Source organism: Anopheles merus, chromosome X (assembly GCF_017562075.2).
Source record: "Anopheles merus strain MAF chromosome X, AmerM5.1, whole genome shotgun sequence".
Classification (NCBI taxonomy): Eukaryota; Metazoa; Arthropoda; class Insecta; order Diptera; family Culicidae; genus Anopheles; species Anopheles merus.
This window is the reverse complement of record NC_054081.1, coordinates 1,056,203-1,079,929: the sequence shown is the minus strand read 5'-3', so window position 1 is coordinate 1,079,929 and position 23,727 is coordinate 1,056,203. Positions and strand designations below refer to the sequence as shown.

The window sequence follows — 23,727 nt, the reverse complement described above, 5'->3', positions numbered from 1 at the left end:
TGGGCAAGGACGAGGCGCGTTTCAGGTTTTCGATCAATTTCACCTTGCGCCACCGAAGCTCCCGCTCGGCAAGGGGGTCTGGAGGAAAACTGGATCCCAAAGGAAGGACTTGGGCTGCCGCAAACACGGCGCCAAGGGCTGCCAGTGCGCGAAGACCTTCAGCCAGACCTGACCCAGAGGGAGAGACCAACAACAGCAACCGAACAGGATCACAGCTCTCCTTGAAATAGTTCGCCACTGGCGTTCTTTTGAGTGTCCTGTTTTTTTTTTTTTGGTGTGTGTACTTCTTTCCGTTTTCGAACGTTACGCCACCCGGCCAGGCCCACTTCCTGGTTGGTTGGTCGGTGCGTCGCCGCGGAAGATTGACAATCTCTTTATCGATTTTGGACACGCTCGCGCAAACCTGTAGACACTCTCCCCGACCTGCCCACCTGCAGCACTAATTAAAGTGACAGGAACGCGTATGTGTGTGTGTGTACGTGGAACCTACGCCGCAAAAGGGAATGGCTTGCTAAGGTCGAACAGGTAGCGTAACAATTAATACAAGTGTTTTTGGTTGTTGGGCTTTTTTTTCTCTTCTTGGGGTACTTTGCAGAGCCCATTTTCAATGCTCGGAATGATGCACGTTTCTTTGGCAATGAAAAATCTCAACCACTACCGCGCGCGGGGAAGGGAAAGGGGCCGCGAACGTTTCGGGGTTTATGTGTTCGTATTTCCTAGGCCCACTCCACCGCTCCACGGCTCGGGGTTTTCTCATTTTCGATTTCTGTTAGTCTTATTTTGAGTGTGTGGTGGTGTTGAAGGGGATGGGGAGAGGTGGTATGGTGCAAGGCTTATGGAGTAATTTTTGCTTTTTTGTTTGTTTATGCACCTCACTTCCTTGCCTCGCGGCCGGTGGTAGATTGTACGGGCGCGATGCGGCGGCGGTGGCCAAGCCGCGCAATATCTTCCGGAATGAACGACCGAAAAACTTTTACTTCCGCGGGCTCTCGGTACCCCCACACAGAAAACCACACATGTGTGTGAGTGTGTGCGTGCCGATGGAAGGGGTTGGTGGTGGAAACCGGTGCATGGGGAGCGTTGGATGCACGGAGGTTTGAAGGAAAACGGGTAGCGGAGGTTCGTCGCCTGCGCGTTCATAATCGCCCGTGGTCAATATCATTCCATTCTTCTCCATCTCGGCGCCATTAAACGGTCAATCAAAAACAACACACAAACGGCGAAAGGCCAAACAGGCAACGGACGGGTGAACAGAGGCAGGGGATGGTCAGTGGAAAGCAAACGCGCAGCCGAAAGCAGAGGGAAAGAAAGAACGAAAGGAAGGTCCGGTTTCTCCAAGGGGGAAGGAGGGGCGGGGCGGGAGGTCGACCACAGTACCTAACGGCAGGCGATCTTGAGACCACGTACAGTGAGTGCTATGATGCATATATTTTTCCATCAATGTGCCAACATCCCGATGCGCAATATCTTGCAGGTGTTATACAGGTGATGTTGGATCTGCAGAAGCTCTTTTAAGGATGATAAGCAAGAGCTCAGTATAGCTCCGAACGCTCCAAAAGCTCAATGCAGCTCAGCATACTGCAAACCTCCGTACGCTCGTTACAGCTCTACACGCACTCCGCACGCTCTACACGCACTCTTTACGCTCTCCGTACACACTAGTGATGGGTAAAGTTGGCAAAAATCCAGAGTCGACACCGATCCGACTCCGATAAATTCGGAATCGACTCCGGAAGGTAGGTCCACGCTGCAATATCCGGAGTCGTACGGAGTCGCCCGGAGTCGCCCGGAGTCGCCCGGAGTCGCCCGGGGTCGCCCGGAGTCGCCCGGATTCCGGAGTCATCCGGAGTCGTTCGGAGTCGTTCGGAGTCCACCGGAGTCGTTTGGAGTCATCCGGTGTCGGAATCGTTCGGAGTCGTTTGGAGTCGTTCAGAGTCGTTCGGAGTCATTCGGAGTCGGAGTCGTTCGGAGTCGTTTGGAGTCGTTCGGAGTCGTTTGGAGTCGTTCGGAGTCGCCCGGAGTCGGAGTCGTTCGGATTCGTATGGAGTCGTTCGGAGTCATCCGGAGTCGTTCGGAGTCATCCGGAGTCGGAGTCGCCCGGAGTCGGAGTCATCCGGAGTCGTTCGGAGACGTTCGGAGTCGTTCGGAGTTGTTCGGAGTCGTCGACTCCGGACGACTCCGGTCGACTCCGGACGACTCCGAACGACTCCGACTCCGGGGTGCGCTCCATACAGCACATCACTAGTACACACTCAATGGTATGGTATCATAACATTAGTAGTCACACTTCCTCGTCAAAATTCCAGGCACGGCCGACTCCTTTCAAAACACGAAACAATTTCTTTTTTCTTGCGTCCAACAACAGTAGAAAATGAACTGGGTCCTAAACATTAACAAATACCATAGGGACCTTACAATACAGTGAACTCTCTACTCTGAGACCTCTCCAATTTCAAAACCTTGGATTTCTCTGATTCTTGAAAAGATTTGAGATGCTTAATTGAGGCCTAACCTCAATTTGCCGAATGGATGCTTCTGCACTTAGACTTACTATAATTGTCCAATCAGCTGGCGAATCAATATGGACTCGATTTGCATTGGCAAATTGAAGTCATCGGCTCATGTTTTCGTTACCCAAACTTCGATTCAAGCATGTCGTGCATTAGGCACTGATAATATGAGTTTGGAGAAAAAATCAAAACGCACACCACGTAAGATTACGCTAGTTTTTATAAGGTCGTAAGGAGTTCTGCTAAAGGATGCATATGTTCAGAATAATGCAGGTTGCAGGACGCTCAAAGAATTGTTGTAGTACTTGAACGTTGAATTATCGATTTTTTATGTAAAGATGGGTTTTACCATGTCGTGAGAATGTCCTCCTAACATCTCATCTCTAAGATAACGACCTAGTGGTTCTGAGTGTCTTAATTTCATATGAGGACTCATTGTATTACCAAAAAAGTTTGTCAGTTACTGAAATATCTGAAATACCTTAAAGTACATCCTAACTCAGATCTATCCTATTCCTAATCCATTGTCTGGAAATGATGTAGTCATTCCTGGAATGTCTTGCGGGTTCGGATAGATTCGGAAACTCGATTCGGATCGATAATTGTAGTCCTTAGCGATCTTTGTGAACTCCCGATTGACTCAAAATCTCACATTGTACAACAAAGACGAAAGTCTACCGCTAAGCACACTAAAAGGCAATCTGTTTGGGCTTACTTACACTTCAATCTTCTGCCTAAGAGTCGCCTGAATAAGGCCAAATAGCTCAAAGTCTCTAGCCGATCGATAGAGCGAAAAAAACCGTTCCAACCACACCGAAACACACACCCAGCACCGTTGCCGTAATATCCTACCCGCCGGCAGATTGTAAAATCGATTGTCAGATCGTGCGAAGACGAAAGAAAAAAGTCATCCTCCGCACGATGTTGCCAAGATGGCAAAGATGCTGGTTAGGATTGGCCCGACCGCCAATGCCGCGCCACACACAGCAAAACAAAGCATACAGCTCCCTGTGATTGGGGGGCGAAAGAGCGATGCGGGATGAATGCGAAGGCGCGCGATGAAATAATTGAGCATCATGTAATAATGCCGAGTCGGGGGTGCAAAAATTACACCGCAAACCCATCAGGGAAGGCCTCGCAGCGAGCGAAGTGAAAGGATTTGAATCGGTGTGCGAGCGGGCGCGCAGCACAGTTTCATTTTATGCAAAACGGCGCATTTAAACACGGCGATGGAGGACATCCGCGGTGCAGGAGGAGGATGTGCGACGTCTAACAGCAACACAAAAAAGCGCGACCGAACAAAAGAACGGGCGAAACTGGCAGACCCGAGGCATCGGCATCGGTTTTGTTTGGTTTTATCGACGCTTAGAGTGAGCTGCTTTTCGCGCCTCTTTCTGCCGTAATCTTCGGTCCGTTTTCCAGCATTGGAGCACGATGAACGCGAGAGAGAGAGAGGCCGGGGGATGCACGATTATTGTTCCCTTGGCCGGTGCCGGAGCAGCCGCCTGAAGGTCAGGACGGGACGAATCGGGGCGAGCGAAAGCGAAAGCAACATCTCCGGCGAGGCAAGGCTGCCCGCCACGGCACGGAACACGGAAGATGGGAAAGCACGAGCCAAGGAAGGAAAGAGTGTGATGTGTGATTTGTCGACGGCGCCCCGGCATCGCGCTCCTTGTCTCGAAAGCGATCTCGATCTCGATCTCGGCCCTGAAACGTGCCCGGGTCGCGATTCGATCGAGCGCGCGAAATGCGCGGAACGGACCCCGAAATAGCGCCATTTGGCTTTGGCCGTTTTCGCTCTACCCTGCCCCGCTTTGCCGCCGGTTTCTCCCGCCGCGGAACGTGTTGGTGGTGGCGCAACGTTCTAGCGGCGAACTGAGCGGCAAACCATTTCGTATTGGGAGCGTGTTTTGGAAAGTCTGTGCGACGGGGCGAGATTTCATTGATAATTATGAAACGAGAGGTGAGTTTGCAAAAAAAAAAAATAAACGAAAGCCTCTAGTCAAAGGGGGCCAAGTTTGGGCGCCTTTTCTTGGGGTGATTCAGTGCAAATTGTTTTCTTTTCAACTCGTTTTTTTTACTGATTCGACGATTTTGAGTAATATTTAATAAGTATTAGTTTGAAAAGTGACAGTATAACTAGAATATATGTGCTTACAAACTATTCATAAAAGAAATTATTATTTTTTATTTATTACGATATTTTACCATTTATCAGGAGAATATTTAATAATAAGGAAAAATAAACCATTCATAATAAGATTATTTAGTATGTGTTTTATATTGTTGGAAAATGTCATAATAATATGCAATCAATGTATGAATGTTCCTTCACACGTACACAAATAAATTGACAGTAAAACAACAACGACCCCTATTGTTTCATAACCTCAAATAGCAATCAAATGATATTAAATGGTGAAGAGAACATTGATTTGCTAGATATGATCGATGTCTTTCATATTTGAATTTGTGGGAGTGTGGGGCAATATAGGCATGCTAAGCAGGTTTAATAATTCCCACAATATGCATTATTCGCTAATTTTGCTGAATTAAAAAAAATCCTTTCAAAAATGAAACTCCTTTAACACGATACAATCGACTTAATCCTGTTCCAAACTGGCTTTACAGGGTTTCCCACAATTTATTGGTTGGTTCTCATCAATTATTGGTGGTTTCCCATATTTTATTGGTGCGTTCCCACGATTTTTTGGCCGTCTCTCAGAATGTTTTGGTCCAATTGTATTGATATCCAATGAGAAAATACCAATAAATTATGGAAACGAACCAAAAATCTATGGAATACGATCAAAAAATCGTGGGAACGCACCAAAAAAAAAAAACATGGGAACTGACCAATAAATCGTGGAAAACCCTGTATTGAGTGGCGAACTACAAGAACCAGAGCCTCATCGATTGCCGGTTACAATTTCCTACATTTTGTTGGACAAATCGATTGAATCTGATTAATCTTGATTAACATATGACATTTCTGTACGATATATCTGTGGAAAGTAAAGGAAAATTGATACATCGTTTAACTATTGTAACTAAAATGACAAAAGAAAACAGTTTGTTGTTTAATAACTTAGAGCTGATGCAACACTCAGCACAATAAATATAGTTTTTGTCATTTGTTTTATAATAACGCTTAAATAATGGAGCCCTATTTCGCCCCGTGTTCCCCTACACTACATACACTCCGTAGAGAGTGTTTACTCTTGTCGATGAATTTATTTGAGCGTTTTTTCCTGTCTCATCGATTGCGCTTGTAAATCAATCGAATAATTTGAATTTCAAAATGTTCCACCAACCAACAGCGTTAACGGTTATAAACATTTGACATTAAAACGTGAAATGAACTCCAAGCAAAAACACACAAAGCTCCATACCGTACCACGTTTCACCCGTGTTTATCTACACATTCACACCTTCGGCCCCGCAAAGGGAGCTCACCCGGTGAGCGAAAGAGCAATAAAACCAATGGCGCAGGCTTTCTTTCGCTGCAGCTTTCTTCGCCCTTAAATTCGCCCTTCCTCGCAGCCACGCAGCAGCACACACCTTGACGAGCCGACTGCTTACCGTTGCAAACGGTAAAAAAGGGGTTATTTTTAGCCCACTGTCCACCGCACAGTTTTTGTCGCCCGGTTTCCCGTCCGCCGACGGTTGAGTACGAAGCGAAGGGTACATGAGGGAAGGTGCATGGCGAGGGGGGGGGGGGACCGGATTAATCGTGACTTATTTAAATTCGATCCCTCACACCTTTGCCGCACGCTGCTGGTTCAGAAAATGTCCAAATCGTGCGGGGAAGACACACACACACACACACACACACACACACACACACACACACACACACACACACACACACACACACACACACCCGGTGCATACGAAATGCAACTTTCATAACGGCAACTCACAACACCTTCGCACCCCAGTCACCTTCTCCACCATCCCAGGGGGAAGGGGGTGGAATTTTATGGACCGACCACGCCCGAGATGATGGAAAGGACGGTGTGTGTGTGTGTGTGTGTTTATGTGGAAATCATCGGCAGCCACGCTGAAAATGGCAGCGAAATCGGTGTTAACGCTGTCACGGCAAACCGGTTCCATTGCATTTCAGGACTCGTCTTCTTCGCTGCCCCAAGCCTCCCTCCCCCTTCGCACCGCACCACATCTCTCCCGTCGCACATCGCACTGCCAACGCATGATGGGCAGGCATGAGCTGTGCGTCGGCTCGGATTGGTTTGGAATTCGTTTTTGAAGAGAAGAAAAAAACTATTCCGTCTCGGAAACATAAAAAAATGCTTCAATCCCGGATTTGGTCCAATTTTCGCCATCTTCATTAACCTTGAATACATCCTACATACTTCATTAATTGCTAACTAACCAATCATAGCCATAACCGGCCGTAGCAGCAAGGCAAACATGGACGAATACGTAAAAGAATCAGCTGATGGTGCAGCGAAGGGACCATGCAGGGGAAGAAGAGCGGTTTTTGTTGCCGAAAAGAGACAGGAGCACAGCATGCATCGCTCTCGTTCGAGCGGCTATTAAAATTTTCATTATTCAACATTATTGATCAACGCTCAACATCGTCTGAAATTGAAGCTCGATTTTGGCTCGATTTTGACTCGCAAACGCACCAGAGACCGAGCCCGAAAGCTGCTCGATTTTGCCCCGCGAATGAACTTTTTGTGGCAGTGCCATCTCGCTTGGAAGCTGGCTGTTGGGTGATAAAGCTCACAGTCTGAAAACTCACGGCTAGATGGCGCTAGTGCGGTGGAAGGAGAATTTAGCTGCACTGGTCAACATTTAAAATTTGAATTGCTTAACGTTTTTTCTTTCTGTCCAATAATTTTTTTTTGTGTGGCAAGTATATTGCACATGTTAACCTATTAGTAATTGAGGTAAGTTTCATTTTTGTGATACAAATCACAAGCAACATTAAAACGATATTTTTATTATAGTATAGTATAGTAGCGATGGGTGTTTCGATTCTAGATTCGTTTTAAATCGAACAGATTTTTCCATGAAATGAAATAAATTTCTAATATCGACGGCAAACATCATACAAGAATCCTGGCATACAATTTTGAGAAGCTATTTTTCTCTACATTTTGCGCAGCGCTACAGTGCGCTACACATTTCACCGCTCGTGCAACGGCTGTGGTATTGTGGGCGTGGCCTAACCGCGACTTCACCCCTACGTGGGCGTGGCCAAAGGGAAATAGTAACAGCACCGTACCTTACCTTGAGCCACATGCCAGGACGCTCCTATGTGCTGCTACTATTACTGGAGCGCTCGAGCGCAGAAGGCGGCAGAAGAAGAAGCAACGACGAGGCAGCACAAGTACGTGTCAAACGAAATCAAAAACCAAGCCATATTAGGTGAAATTGAATCCGCCAAAAATCAATACAGGACCAGCTCTCCCGCTCTTACCGTTTTCTTCGGGGCTGCGTCGTGCAGTTGTTTGCCACCGCCTTGTGAAACACTCGACAAACAAAAGGCCCCGTTCGGCTGTTGTGTAATGTTATGGTGAAATAATGTGTGTGTGTGTGTGTGCGCTCTCGGAAAAACAGAGAAAGGTAAATAGGCAAAGGGTGAGTGAGTGACAAGGAGCGAAGCAGCACTGAAATACCATTAGGCGTACCGCTGTTGTTAGTATATTTTGTTTTTTTCTTCTGTTTTTTTTTTTGTAGCTGGGTTATAGCTACACATTGCGTGAGGTATGCTACCAGCCTTGTTGTCGTTTTTATACTAAATCGAGCTCGGAACGGAACGGCACTGCCGCTGCTGCTGCTTTTGAATAAATATTCATCCCTTGCGCGTACACGCAGAGCGCGACGGGGATGGAGGGACCTTTATTCGACACAAAGCACTTTTGCATTCTCGCTTCGGTTTCCCGCCATCTATGGCACGCTGAATATGTGTGTAATCGGATTGTAATCTTTTCGTGCAACAGCAATCTTCTTAAAGGTGTGTGTTTTTGCGTTTTATTTCGGTGCGCGGTTTGTTCCGCTTTCGTTCGCTGGGGTTTTTTTTTTCTTTCTTTCTTCCCTACTTCTGCCCTCTTTTCTTTTGTGTGACATTCTATTGCGGCATATCTATTGGCTGGGCGACTTCTTTTTTCGATTTTTTTTCTGTCGGTGCCATTCGTGCCAATTGAAGTTTATGGAGGTTAATTTTGTGCGTGCTCTACATAGGGCAAGCTTTAAAGCGAATCGAAAATTGGGCGGTATGGAGCGAACAATTGTGGCACAGAAACGCTCACCTTACATTCAATAGAGATATTATATTTAAACAAACATGTTTCTAGAAGCTGTAGAGTCCAAATAATCTTTTCCTTAACAGTTCAATTATCTCAAGCGTTACTGAATAGTTTTAAAGATTAATTTACTACCACAATCACGTCCTACTACAACAACAATAACCATCTTAAGTGATTTGCTTTGTGTTTTCCGTTTTCTTGTATCCCAAAGCGAAGCAAAACTCTTTAAAATTGAATTACAAAGTGATAAGATTAAAATAATAAAGAAAAATTAGCTGTGATTCTCGTTTACTTTAATGTCTTGTCCATTCCAAATTTGAAAAGTATGCCTCCCCATATTACAACTCTCCCCATTTGGACCGTAAAAAACCGGGAAAGAAAATCAAATCCTTTTCCTTTGTTTCCCGATTCAATCTTTTCATCTGGTGAATTGATTATCGATATAATAAAACGCCATCATACTATGAAATGCTTCTTTAACGAATGAATCAGTTTGAGCACATTATGTACATAGAATATGCATGTCTTGCAGGCATACATTTTTTATGTTGATTATGCCTGATTTAGAGCACAACCTTTTTGTGATTTTGACTGCTCGCTTTGCAAGCTGATGGAAAAGTGCAATCAAAATCAATATGTCAAGCCAAGAAAATCAACATTGAGAAATAGTTAACGCGCTCGTTCAAAGCACTCTTGTAACATTGTCAAATCATACTTGTAGAAATGCTGCCCTGAGCACAATGCGAACAATATTAGACCCAGCAAACGGTGTATATGGACCTCTCACCCTCCCTGTCCAAATACGCAACATTAACCACAACGGCAACAGCACACAATTTCAAACAATTGACAGCTGTCAGGACGCGTTAATCACCCGAGAGGTCTCACTTAAACGAGGCACTTAGCTGCACGTGAGGTGGTGCACTGTTTCCGTTTCGATTTTTGTACAATTTTGCTCTCGATTGCAATCACGAAAGCGATTGCAATGGTTTTGCTGAACAATGTGTAGTCCCCAGTCTCCCGTTAATAACAAAAAAAAAACATGCTTTTATCCACCCAAAATGTGGCCAGGTACGCCTGGCTCGGAAATGCCTTCAGAGCCGCAGTTGGCTGTCGATTGGCTCGGATTACTTCATCGGAATGGAAGCATCGGTCGGGGCAGCGGCAGGCTCACTCTAATTCGATTAGATTCGTCGATAATCGACGCGATCGGGCGGTATGTCCCTTCGCGACCGTTACGCTTTATGTTTGCACCCAATTGATCGTTTTTGCCATTGCTTTCTGCTGCTTCAAAACATAGCAACTACTCACCACCAACCCACAAAAAAAGCCCCAAAAAAGCTGACAAAAAAAAAAAAACAAACCACAAAACGTCAGGTAGGAAGCAGAGCGCAGGGAATAATTGAAGACGGCCGAAAAGCGACCAGAAAAGCGACAAGAGCGTTCTCAGGCGCAGCGCAGTGCATCTTATCCCGCACTCAGCATCGCGTCTCGTATTCGCCCGTGATACGGATCGCAACCGAAGCTTCACTGCGAGGACAGGTATCCTAAAAGGGAGGTTCGAAACGTGTCCATCCGAAATTAACGAGAAAGATGGCCGATCGGACGGAAAGGTAGGCAAAGATAAGGCAGCGAATAAATACGATAAATAAATACGACACTACAGAAAACAATCCGCACCGCAACCGCTCGAACACACACACACATATGGGACACATACGGGGTGGAGGGGGGGAAATAGCAACGCCATGCACATACAAGTCCGCTGAAGCATTTGATTCGTGCGCCGCTTCCATTCAAATGCCCTCGCGTCCTGTTCGGTCCTGCATTTTCGCTGTGCTTTATGTGGTTTAATCGTTCGGTGTCCTGTTTCGTGCATTCATCGTTTTATTGCCTCCCTGATGGGTTGTTCCAGGGTAGAGGGATCACGTTTAGGTATAGCTCTCAGTGGCAAAAGCACAAAACATGACAGGCAAGAGGTTTTTTTTCTTCTTTTTGTTTATTTATTTTATACTTGTTGTATGAATAGCGCTGCAATCCGGCTCGAAGGACCAACAAGTTTGCAATTCTTCGTCATTCTAAACTCGTAGCAGTGGAAAGTTTTTAAATGATGAAACAACATGGTAGCTTAAGGGATGGTCTAGCGGTGTAATTGGCAGCTGTGATGGATCCCACAAGGCCGTAAGGGTTCGATTCCCATTCCGATTTGCGCGGGGAGCAATGATTTCGACTTTTTTTCGAGCCATACTTGTAGAAGAACACTATCTGCTAAGCGTGCCAATTTGTTTCGAACTTCCTTGTAGCCATCTGATACCAATTTGAACTACGAAGAAAGGAATAGTGATGTTTCGAAACATGTTGAAGAGAACACTCTCGATTCTGTTTTTTTCTTGTGTGCATCTTAACGTGTAGAGATGAATTTGGGCTTGAACTGCAAAATTGTAGAATAATTCAATAGCAGTAAAGACATAATTGCAATTGGAGCTATCGAAACGTTGGTCCTTCGAACCGGATTTAACCTACATAGTAGCAATAACGACATCATTCGAAGAAGAGCTATCGAAACAAACCATAGTGTAGGCCTTCCCAAGCCACTATTCAGCTTGGCTATCTGTTGGTGTACACATAGCAAAATAGTCCTGCGTATGGCGGCTCGGTCCATACGACGCTCAGTACATTAGTATTAAACAGATTATTATGGTATTACGTTTGATATACTTAGATTCTTATGTTTTATTTTATCTATATGGATGAAAGCCATAGGCATTTCACATTTTGCGCCAAGGTAATCCCAAGATCGATCAAAAAGTACGTAGGCTTTGCGTAAACTATTATAAAAAACGCTTCCAAACGACGGCGCGGCTAAAATCGCATAGAGGTTTCAATTATAAAAAGATAAAAATCTTAAGTGAATTAGAATGGTAAGTCCAATATTTATTTCTCTTTCTTTCAGTATCATAAAAAAACTATTCTGAAAAACAACACGAACGACTTGATTCGCTTGAGCTCTTCGTCATGCATTGATGAATGATTTAACTCAGTCTCACTTATTCTGGCTCAGTATGCACATCACTACCGTAGGATTTAAGTGGATGTTATCTGGTAAAATATCCTCACAAAAGAAATAAATTGTAAATGTCTTGATTGTGTCCTTCAAGATCGAATTTTATTCATAAAATGTGTATGTTGTCTGCAATACAGAACAAAGCCTGCATGCGGTTTGATAAAACCCCAAAGCAGCCTAAGCTGTTAGTATTGAAAATCTGTATTTTTTTCGAGACTTGTAATAAATTCGTCGATATTCTCGATTGTAAGGTTCATGCGCTGCTTGTGATGAAAAAAATTCTCTTAAATAATATAGCTACAATATGTTTGCTACCGAAATGAAAAACAATACAACTGCTTGCTGCTCTAAACGCATCACTCCCCTCACCACCAGCACCTGCACTGTTTGACGATCGAGAGGAAATCTTCACACGAACCACTGGCCACGCGTGCTAGCATATGCTACCGTGTTTTAGCATTCGATTCACTAACACACACTGCCCTTCGGCTGCTAAGTGGCCGAAACAATCGACAGCCACCAACGAGAGTGCTATACAGAGAAAGAGAGAGAGAGAGAGAGAGGGTGGCCCTAAGCCAAGGCTCACAATTGAGGGTCCCAATTGTTCGCCGGACGGGCGAACACAATCAAACGTCAAAACACCACGCGCAGCCTCGCCATAACAAAAGCGGCGCGCGAAGCATCAACAAAAACCGGCACAATAAAACAATCGCCCTCGGTTTCGTTTGGTTCTTTTTTGTTTTTTGTTTTTTTGCTTCCTTTCCTGGCGAGACACAAGAAGGGTGAGCATGGGCTGGGAAAAACCGAGGTGTCGATTTTGGTAGTCGAACACAATAACAACATTGCGGAACAATTAGAAGATGAACTTGATCGGGTCGGGAAAACAATTCCCCCGCTGATTTTGTGCCACGTGCCGGGGGGTTGACGGTGGCAGGTGGGAGTAACGGGGGAAGGCGGGGGGGGGAGACGATGGAAGAAGAAGGCAAAAAACCCAAACCCTGCCGGGCGCGGAACAGCGGAACAAAACTCTCACCCCCCCCAAAACAATCGAACACAGGCGTTGGCGGCTGGGAAGAAAATTGCGCAAAAAAGCCCACACACACACACACACGGGGAAAATAATTGCGAGGGACGAAGGGGGGAGGCAGGCATGGGAGCAAATTGTTTGCTCTGGTAATGCTTGTCCCTTTTGTTAATGGCGTCCTGAATGGTGCGTTTCGGTTTCCGAGCGCTTTGCTGCAATATCGGGGCGACGTGCCATCCTCGGCCCATGTCATCACACCCGCTACGTGACGTTTCCGAGCCTTGACCCGAGCGGTCACCGGGGCGGGGGAAGGGCTGGCAAAGGAGCAGAGGGAAAATGGCAGTGATTGCATTGTCCCATTGTGTGCCCGCGCGTGTGTCCGTTGTGGCACGGCGCTTTTTGTGCTCTTGATTGTTTGGCCGGGGCCAGCGAAAAGAAAGCAAGGCAACAGGGCGCGAGGTTTGGGATGATTGAGTCCCTCTTCTCCAGTAGCTCAAGAGGACGTAACTTCCGGTCATGATCGCACACACACACACACACACGGATAAAAGCCACAGACAATAGTGGGTGACGTGTGACGTGTTCTGTGTGTTGCTTTTCGCCTGTCCCGCTCCATCCCGCTCGAAAAGTGCCGCAGAGACTTCGCAAGGCAGGCGACGAACGCTGCAATTTGTCCTCATTTGCTCGCCCTCAAGGGAAACAGACGGCCGACAAGGGGAGGAGGAAGCGGAGGAATGGGTAATCCTTTAATGGTGTTTAGGGGTGCGCTGCGCCTTCCCACGGGGTCCGCTGGACGAACCGGTGTACCCGGGATCCATACCCGCCGGATAATCGGTTGTTGCAGGCACAAGAGTCTAACAAGCGGATCATTGCACTGCGGATTATAGCACGTACGGGCTAGTTCAGGGGTTTTTTTGTTGCTACTGTTGTTGTACGAACATCAGTATCATTGTCTGCTCCCGGGGAGGTAATTCTGCACCGAATTCCGAGCTCGATTGATAGGGCGACAACGGAACGGTATCGGGTCGAGTTTCTGGCATGCAGCAGAGCTGACTGCGGTAGGCAAACGTCTCGGCACTTGAGCCGCACTTCCACCAGCCAGTCAGTCCGGGCCCGCACTCGAGCACTGCGAGTAAGACATTCCAGGTGCGCTGGGAAGGAACGGGGTACTTCGGCCACTGCCACAAGCAATCGAGCGAAGCTTGGAATGGCTGTGTGTAGGTTTGGTAAAAATTGAAAGGAAAACATCTTTCCCGATCGGACCCAATCGATAGTCCGTTCACACCGGGCACTGCGCTTCCTCGGACATTGGGTCAGGTCTTAACCCTATCCCGGGTGACGATCTTGCACGCAGGTAAGGGGTAAGATTATTCGGCCCGGAAACCGGTTCTCACATTGCCTGCTCGCCCTCGCATTTCCACTTACCGGCCGCCGTCCCACCCACCCCCTCCCTGTCACTCACGCTTTATGTGTCAAGATCAATAGCCTGCGAAAAAAGAAAACACACACACAACATGTAAAGGAATCGATCGGAACGCATCTCGATACTGCCGATGTGCGTTGCGTTTTGGGTAAATATTTTCCAAACACTCCACGCGGTGGTACTTTTTTCCCTCTGGCAAGCGCTCCAGCCCACGGGCCCTACACGCAGCATAAACCCCCCTCCCCTTACTCCTCTGACCCCCCCCCCAATGCTTCTCAAAAGACCTCGGTCTCAGCCCACTCGACGGCCGGATAATCACACTCTCCGGACGTCTTCGTTTCGCCGGGTGGTCGATTGAAAGTAAACAAATCCTCGAAACGCTCCTTCTTCTCCGGCCCTCTTGAAATCGACTCCCGGGGCTCCAGATTCGCCCTCCACAGATATGGCTGTGTGTGTGTGTGTGTGTGTGTTTGTGTGTATCTTTCCTTCCTTTTCAAAAATCAACACTTCACCAACGGCAGCAGCAGCAGCAGCATTAACAGCATTCAAACCTGAAGCAGCAGCCTCAGAAGGTTCGTCGCCTGCGGATCCCAGTTGCGTGGCGGTGATCAATTTCTCGAGCAAAATGTGTGACCACATCCTCTCTATCTCTCTTTTTCTCACTCTCTGTGTCGATCGACGCGCACCGACGTGCGCAAACAGCGAGATCGATGCAGCTCAAAGCCATCTCGCGTGGGTCCCGGAGGCTGCGTCGTTGCGCTGCTTTTTAGCGCTCTTGTACCACCAATATCGTACAATAGACGAGGGCGCGCGCGCGCGGTTGAGTGGCTTTATTCTTCCACTGACGGATCGGGCATTGAGCAAACGATGGAAAGCGATCTGTTGGTCGATGGAGCTCGGTATCTTGATGACTTACTGTCAATGTGTATGTGTGTTTGAATATGTGTACAGAGCAGGGAATTTGTAGTACTTTGAGACTGCTTCACGGCTTCAAGACGGAGAATATTGATCTGGAGGCCCTATCGGGGCACAATGTTTGAAGAAGCGATGTCCAATGTCCCGAAGCCGACAAACTGTTGGATCTGAGCCCTTCTTCTTCTTGCTTTTTTCCCTTCCTAGGCTAGTCCTTCTCATTGCTTTCTAAGAACAAAGATGGCTTCCAATACTAACTCCCCAAGAAGTCATCTCTCTTTCTTTCTCTCTCTCTCTCTCTCTCTCTCTCTCTCTCTCGCTCTCTCTCTTGTTGGCCTGCTAACGAGAGCGCACGTCGTCGTGACATGGTCCGGTCAACAATCATTTTCCAGGATGCTCGGTCCCTTGCTGTAGCCTCCCTTCCATGTCCGACAGGTCTTGCTTCACCTGATCTCGCCATGAGTCCAAGGGTCGCTGGCGAACACCTTCTTGGAGGAGCATGACTTCGGCATCCTCATAACATGCCCAAGCAAGCGTATCCTGGCAGCCTTCTCCACCGGCAAGATGCTCGGTTCACCGTACAGCTCAGCAAACTCGTGGTTTATCCTTCTCCAAACTCCATGCTCGTAGACACCACCAAAGATCGTCAAAGAGAACAGAGCATCACACGGAAGATGCGTAGCTCAAACACGGTCAAAGCGTTTGTATCCTCCGTCCATGACTCATGTCCATAGAGGACCACCGGGCAAATCAATGTGCAATATATCTCACATTTCGTGTGGGCTCGAAGTCTTCTAGAACTTAACAAATGGTGAAGTCCATAGTATGCATGAGTCTCCTGCACAATGCGTCTCCAAATTTCGCAGCTGATATCATTGTCCGAAGTAATGACCGTTTCATCAAAGCAGAACTCATCTACCACCTCGAGGTAGACTAATACACTGCTTCTCAGTTAGGACCTATCACAGCCTGTGCCTCTAGCAAGCAGGTACTTTGTGTTCTTCGTATTGATTCTTCACAAAGCCAAGAAGTTGGAGAGGCCAGTAGACAATCCTACCACAGATGTCCTTGTCTAGCCCTGCGTTTCGAATGACACCTTCGCAGGCGAAGATGTACCATAGCCACCTTGAAGTCAATGGACATGGGTTACGTGGCTACTATGATTTTTCAAAACGGCGCTTCTCGGTCTGGAAGAGCAAGGATTGCTGTTTTCTCTATCGTCTGTAGTTCTCCATGTTCTGACAGGTTCGTGCATTGCATTCTTCTTTGCACCATTTCTTTTTCTGCCTGCGTATGTTGATCTCTTTATTGAAGAGGAAACACTGTTGTTTTTACTTTACCATGTGTGTCATTGCGCCAGTTGCCAAACCTAACCTGTCCGAAAGCCAACGTGCTGAGTTTTCCGACCGGCGGTAAAGAAAAACATCAACTCTCCGAGCTACAATTCGCCTCGAAACCTCAACGAATGGGCTCTAACACTAAACAAAAGCACTTTTTGTCTTTGCTTCCTTCCAATGGTGGCTTCATTATGAAAACTTCGCCCCGTCATCGTCATTATTGTGAGTCTCGCGTGTTTTTGCGCGCCAACCATGGTCCTCCTCCCGATGCCGATGCCTTTCGCTGCCTCTTCTTGCCGGAAGTCTTCACAGGGGACTCATTTAATAGGAAGTAAATGTGATCGCCGGCCTGCGATAGAGGGTGCCAATTAAGGGTTAGAACAATTGAATGGAGGCCTGGGCTTTTAGCTCGCCCGCCTGATGCTAGTGTGCGCCCTTCTCCGCCGTCCGTTTCGTTGCGCGGGTTCGAAGTAGTGGTGCTCCGTTTGGTCGCCTGCGCGCCACAGCAAATGCGCTTCCGAACTCCGAAAGGCAGCAAGCATCAACTCGAGTTTGTCCTGCTATCTTTGGCCTCGATTCTTTGCACGTTCCTTGTCGCCGGACCGGTCACACCGTTGGGATTTTCTGCCGCGAAGCATCGCCATTCCCTTTGCACAAAGCCTTTTCACTTGCAACAACCAGCGGCCGGGAGAGCGACCGTATCGATCCGTGACAAAACGGTTTGCTTCTCCCTTCCGAAGGCGTACCCCTTGGAGCAATCATTGGCAATGCGCAATTTGTTGCGCCCGATCGGGGCAAAAAGTCTGAACCAGCCGAGACCTCGGAACCACGGAACAATGGTCCCGAACCGCACGCAATCGAGATGCTCACGCGCGTAAAATTGACAAGCAGCTTCCGCCTCGGCTGGTTGTCGATGGAAGCTGCCGGATATCCGGGGCCTCAGCTCGCTCAATGTGTGTCGCCGTATCTTTGTGTCTGTGTGTATGTTGCTTTGTGAAGATAAGAACACGTTTTTAAGCAGGCAGCGCGTAAACTCGCGCTCATTCCGGGGGCCCGTTTCACCGTAGACTGAACGAGGGGAGAGCAACTTGCGGAACAACGATGTCTGTATCAGTTTAATCAGCTTACCGACCTGCAGCCGTCGGCTGGAGAGAGACAGTAGGGGGAAAACACCGGAAAATTATGCATTTGATGATTGGGCAGATAACGGACAAAACAGTTTAATTGAACCGAATTGCGATCGGGATGGTAATAATTGACGTGCGGTGCTGTTTCTGAGGGAGATGTGTACTGGCGGGAAATTGATTTAAAGCCTGTAACTGTCAAAACAAATCGTTTGGACAGGAAATGGATGAGATGTTTGTGTTAACTATTACATAAGTATTGACATGTTACAGGCGTTATTAGCTGTAGAAATCACAATTAGAACATGTGGGGCTTATAAGACGCTTCTAGTGTGTGTAGCCTTTCATAAAGGATATAAGTGAAATAGCTATAACCTTATCTTTTTATTACATTTATTTGTTTTTGAATGTTTCTGTCCTGTATTTGATTTCGAAATTTCAAAGTAAGACGTCTGAGAAAGGCGTCAAGAAGTTTTTATGATTTGCTCCAAATGTGGGCAGTTCACTACTACAGTAGGTGACCGCTAACTGAGAGGTTAAATTTGTGAGAAAAATGTACATTTGCCATGAATTTCTCTTCGTAAGATTTCATATTTTTAATGTTTTGACATTTATGCGTATTTTAACTGAGAATCACAACAGATAGCGAACTTCCAGTTCGTAAAAAAAACTCCAGTAAAACTCATCCGATTAGCGTACTGTATCTATCCAATTTCAAAATGGAATATTTAAAGACGACAAAGAACTGTTATTACATTGTTGGTACTTGTGTTAGTTTGTGCTCCATTTTTTCGAAACGACGCGAAACTAGTTTCTTTTCAGTAGTATACAGTTTCTTAGAAGGTATTTTTACGAGATGTTAGAAAATAAGTGTTCCTCATAGGGCCTCCGAATATTTTTGCCTATTTAGATATAAATGAGTGCCGAAGACGTCTGAATAATGTTAGCGAACGTATATGTATTTTAGTTTGTCCACAGATTAATTAAAGGATTAGAAGTTACAAGTTTTTCTTTTACAATTTCTAAGTGCTGTATATAAGAAGTGGCGAATGCTAAAAAGCCTCGTTAAATTAGTAAAATTCGTAAAATTCGTAAAATTCGTAAAATTCGTAATATTCGTATAATTGAATGATTATTCACAACTCAGTAGCGTTATTTGCGTCCTTTGCATAAATTTGCAAACTTATTTGATGAAAAACATGATATTATAAACGTTCCAGGACTCGCCCGCTAGTCGCTATGCCAACAGATCGGTGTTTCGGAACACTGAAGGTAGACATTTGATGGAACGTTGCCTAACTACCAGCTCTCTGTCCCGCTTTATCGCGCTAAAAAAGACTCGATTCCCTTGTAACGAAGTGTCACGAACTGCCCACCAACCCGCACGCAAACCACGGACGGAATCCCCCCGAGCGAACATTCGCCCCCCGGGCACATTCACGTGGACGGGTCCACAGCTCGCTGCAAATAATTAACAAATTAACAAACGTCGCACAAACCGCCGGACAAAGAAAGCAGTGCGCAAGGGTATTGAATTTGTCCCCGTTGTCCTCCTCCCCCCCCCCCCCCCCTTCTTCTCCATTACCTTGCTGCTCCTGGGGTCCGCAAATGTGTACATTAGGCAAATATGCGAGCCAACCCCGACAGCAGCTGTGTGACGGGGGCCGCGGCACGGGTGGAAGCGGCAACGCTGAAACTTTGTATGCACACAGCAGAGTCGATTCCGCAACATCATGTCAAAGTCGGCTTCAGCTGGAAGAGCTGGAAGAGCGCAACAACGGCGAATACAGAATAAAAAAACGCTCGCACCACCAAGCGCTGTTCGCCAACATGACGCCCGAGGGGGGAGACCGGCAAACCGCCCCAGACTGGTGGGCACCAAGCCGTGGTGTGTGTGTGAGAGAGAGAGCGAGAGGCACGGGTGCAAATGAGGTAGCCGAAAAAACCCCCCTCGCAGCCTCGGCTGGAAGGGGGACAAAATGATGAATGTTTTAAAATAATTTGCTATGTTTTACCCGTCATGTTTCGTCAAATGGGTTCCCCCTGTTCACCGTTTCCCCTCCACAGGCCGCGGCACGGTGGTTATGTTTATGTACACGCCAAACAAAAACATACATTACACCGCTGCCGTCGCCGCTGCCATCGCGACGTTGCGTACGTCAGCGAGCGAGCGTTAACAGCGTAGGGCGTGGCCGGTCGCTGCAACGCGCAACGCTCGCCGATTGGCCAGCGGGCTGGCCGTGTTTGGGGTGCGTTTTGTTTGCGCAAATATTTTCCTACACAACCGTGCGCGTTGCGTGCTCTCTTTCTCTCTCTGACACATACTCACTGTTAGTGCTAGTTCGTTGCGCTTCGCCGCACGGCAGGATGGTGGATTTCGTGGTCCCTCGAACCTCGGGTGGCTTTTTCTCGAAAGAGAGTGCAGTCCCTAGCAGTGGCAGAAAAGAGCCGGCGAGCTGTGTGGTGGGCCTCGCCCGTGCACAGGAAAGATAGAGAGAGATAGAAGAACTCTGGGAGCTGTTTGGCAGCGTTCATTGGTTTGTTGTTTTTCTCGTGTTTGTGTTTTTTTTTCTGCTCTGCTCTTCTGTTCGATGTTTGTTTTCTTCGACACTGCCCGTTCCGCGCCCTTCCTGCTTCCCCCTGCTGAGCCCACAGACTGCCGAGAGTGAGCAAATGATGGCCCGGGCCTCGGTCGAGCTGGTTAGATCGCGCGTATCCTGCGTACGGTGCGGAGTGTGTGACGACGTTCGCTTTGCTCGCATTGATCGAAGCATTGGCCCCTTGCAGCATCCCTACAGTGTAGTGTACCGTGGACTATTGGACTGGAGTGTTTGCTAGCGTGACCTGCCGACTGTGACGTTTTGTGCCACGTGTGTGTGTGCGTGTATGTGTGTGTGTGTGCAGTGTTCCGTGGCGTTGTTTTTTTCCGTGCGTAACCGACAGCAGAAAGCAGCCAGCAAACAGTCAACCAGCAATCAAGTGACCGCGCCAGGGTGCCCTCCGTGGTGCGTTACAGTGGTGTGGTGGTTGATCCCCTCCGTCCACTCTCACCTCGCCCTCCCCCGCGTTCCAGAAGCCAGGCCAACATGTTGAACGTGTGCGCGGACCTGGTGCAGTTCGACCAGTACAGCCTGCAGCTGTACAACTACGCGATGGTGGAGCGGTTCCGCTCGAACCAGTTCTTCAACTACGGCAACTTTGTCGCGGACACGCGCACCCTCTCCCGGTTCTTCAAGCCCGCCCTGCCCCCGAATCCGGTCGATGCGGCGACGGCGGCGGCGGCCGCCGCAGCAGCAGCCGCGGCCGGCAGCGCGCTGCTGGCCGACGCGAGCAAGCTCTCCTCCCAGGCGCCGAAGCCCCAGTACAGCTACATCGGGCTGATCGCGATCGCCATCCTCAGCTCGCCGGAGAAGAAGCTCGTCCTGTCCGACATCTACCAGCACATCCTAGACAACTACTCGTACTTCCGCAGCCGGGGCCCCGGCTGGCGCAACTCCATCCGCCACAATCTGTCGCTGAACGATTGCTTCATCAAGGCGGGCCGGAGCGCCCACGGCAAGGGCCACTACTGGGCGGTCCATCCGGCGAACGTGGAGGACTTCCTCAAGGGGGACTTCCGGCGCCGGAAGGCCCAGCGGAAGGTGCGCCGCCACATGGGCCTCACGTCCGACGACGACATCTACGACAACAGCAGCCCGCGCCAGTTCTTTCCCGCGATCAACTCACCGCCGCCGGCGGCCGGGCAGCAGGGCGTGCATGGGGGCCAGCCCCCATCGGCCGCCACCGTGCTGCCGCCCCACCCGGTGCTGACCAATCCCGCGCTCTATCTCGGGCCGGGCTCGACCGCCTCGGCGACGGCAACGTCGGCGGCAGCCGCCGCTGCTGCAGCTGCTGCGGCTGCTGCGGCGGCCGCAGCCGCCGCCAGCTCGAGCACGGCCGCAGCAGCCGCCGCTGCCGTCGGGAGCGGTGGTGGTGGTGGTGGTGGCGGCGGCGGAGGAGTCGGTGGAGCAGGCCAGCCTCCAACCGGTAAACTCTCCCTCATCGGGGACGGCGGCCCGGTCGAGCACCATCTGCACCATCAGCACCAGCAAGCCGCCGCCCTCCTGCATCACCATCACCAGCAGCAGCAGCAGCAGCATCTCCATCAGCACCATCATCAACATCAACACCATCACCATCACCATCACCACCATCATCAAACAACGGCCGCGGCCATCATCATGCGCAACACGATGGAAAGCTTCTCCCGCAAGCGCCAGTTCGATGTGGAGTCGCTGCTCCGCCCGGACGACGGTGCGGACGACCGGGAGCCGTACGAGCTGCGGCGGCCCCGGCTCTGCTCGCCCGCCAGCTCCAGCCAGAGCCCGTCGCCGCTGCCCGCGTACACCGGCCAGGGGGGGCTGGTGATGGGTGGGCCGCCGCTGCCGCCGCCAAAGACGAGCCCGGCACAGGCGCAGCCGCCGCACGGCGCCAAAACACCCCAGCAGTAAAGCGATCGAGAGAGTAAGATAAGCAGAGACCAGAGGGAGAGAAAGAGTAAGGTAGGGAGGTAGAAAGAGAGAGAGAGAGAGAGAGAGATAGAGAGAGAGAGAGAGAGAGCACATTTATCGAGGATCTCAAGTAGAAGTTCCTTTAAATCCCCATCTAAACCTCACTGTCACTACATTCCTATTCCTTCATATCCTCTACGCGAGCTGCACATACGCTTGGTGCCGTGACCAGGATCACCATCGTTTACAAGCAGCCCCATACACGGGGGGCGCTTCGTGCAGCTTCTTTTTCCTCCTCTTTCTAAACCATCTCGCCATCGTTCTTCTTCCGCTTGCCCACTTTTCACCCCCCCCCCCTCTGCTCCAGTCGTTTCGTAAAACAAAAGCCAAACTAACTAGAGGAAGAAGCAGCCTACGTACGTAAATATTATAAATGTATATTAAAGTACGCGCGCACCTACGCACGCGATTATTGAATGTGACTGTTAGCCATTGATGTGAAACGATCCGCAAAACCGTGCGAGGATGGTGTGTGCGAGGGTTTGAAATATGTAAAAGGATCATCCGCTGGGCTGCTCGTCCCCTTTCCCGCCCGACTCGTACGGGATTATAAAGTATATCAAACAATTAGAGTATCATCCGACCGAATACAATCAACCAACTATCGGTTTTTGTAAGCGGATTTTCTTCCCTCCTTGGCCAACTCTGCCTCTTTTCTTTCCGTCTTCTACGCTGCGCCTATCATGCCCGTAAGCCGTGCCTCCTGGGAAAATGCTGGGGAAAGAACGGTTTCCATAGCACGAATAGCACGAATGCTAAGGTGTTCCTTCGGTGCGGAAATTAATTTCGATATCAAAGGAAGGATTAAATGGCCCGCCCGGTAGGCGGCCTTCCGTGAGCTGCTGCTGCGGTTTTGGTTGATTAATTTTTTTCCCCTGCTCCCATGCTCCCGTGGGATGCACTCGGGGCGTATGGCTTCCTTTTGTGCGCTCGCAGCCACCCAAAAACGGGACACGGCAGCGTCCTCCTTTCTAGCTTTTTTCATTCCTTCCCACTCCCCAGCAACCAGCAAGGATGGTCCTAACGCGGGGATAATTCCCACCCACTCACTCCTCGCCCTTGCTAGAGCCTAGTAGCCGCCCAGTGTTAGTGTTCTGTGCCGAAATGTGTCGATGTGAATCTTCCGTTTCCTTTATTCCAATCGGCTTCCCGTGTCGTTCGTTCAGGATGTTTAGACTTTACGTTTTGTCCAAGAAAAACAATCACCTCTCTCGCTGTATGTACTATGCTACGCGGGCGAGACACCGCATTGACAGTTTGTTACAGTGCCGCCAGTAAAAGGGGGTAGGGACGATCGGGGCACGCGGCTAGATTCATTGATAAGTCGAAAGCAAAATATTATTACCTTTATCCTTCTCCAAACAAACAAAACTGTGCACATCGTTAGTGTTGTCTTTCCTCTTTTTTAGCTTTTATATTCATTGGTGAATGTGTGTATGCCTGTGTGTGTGTTTGTCTGTGAGTGTCTGATCATGTGTGTGTGTGTGTGTGTGAGTGTGTGTGTGTGA

General features: G+C 48.6%; 1 protein-coding gene across 1 annotated transcript; it reads left to right on the top strand.

The window, feature by feature from the left end:
* The first annotated feature begins 7,856 nt into the window (after positions 1-7,856).
* LOC121589092 (forkhead box protein L2) lies at positions 7,857-23,674 on the top strand. The gene is made up of 3 exons (XM_041907736.1): positions 7,857-8,117; positions 20,325-21,531; positions 21,595-23,674. Exons 2-3 carry the CDS (start codon positions 20,756-20,758, stop codon positions 22,157-22,159), a joined length of 1,341 nt encoding a protein of 446 aa, XP_041763670.1. The 5' UTR covers positions 7,857-8,117; positions 20,325-20,755; the 3' UTR covers positions 22,160-23,674.
* The last annotated feature ends 53 nt before the right edge of the window (positions 23,675-23,727 follow it).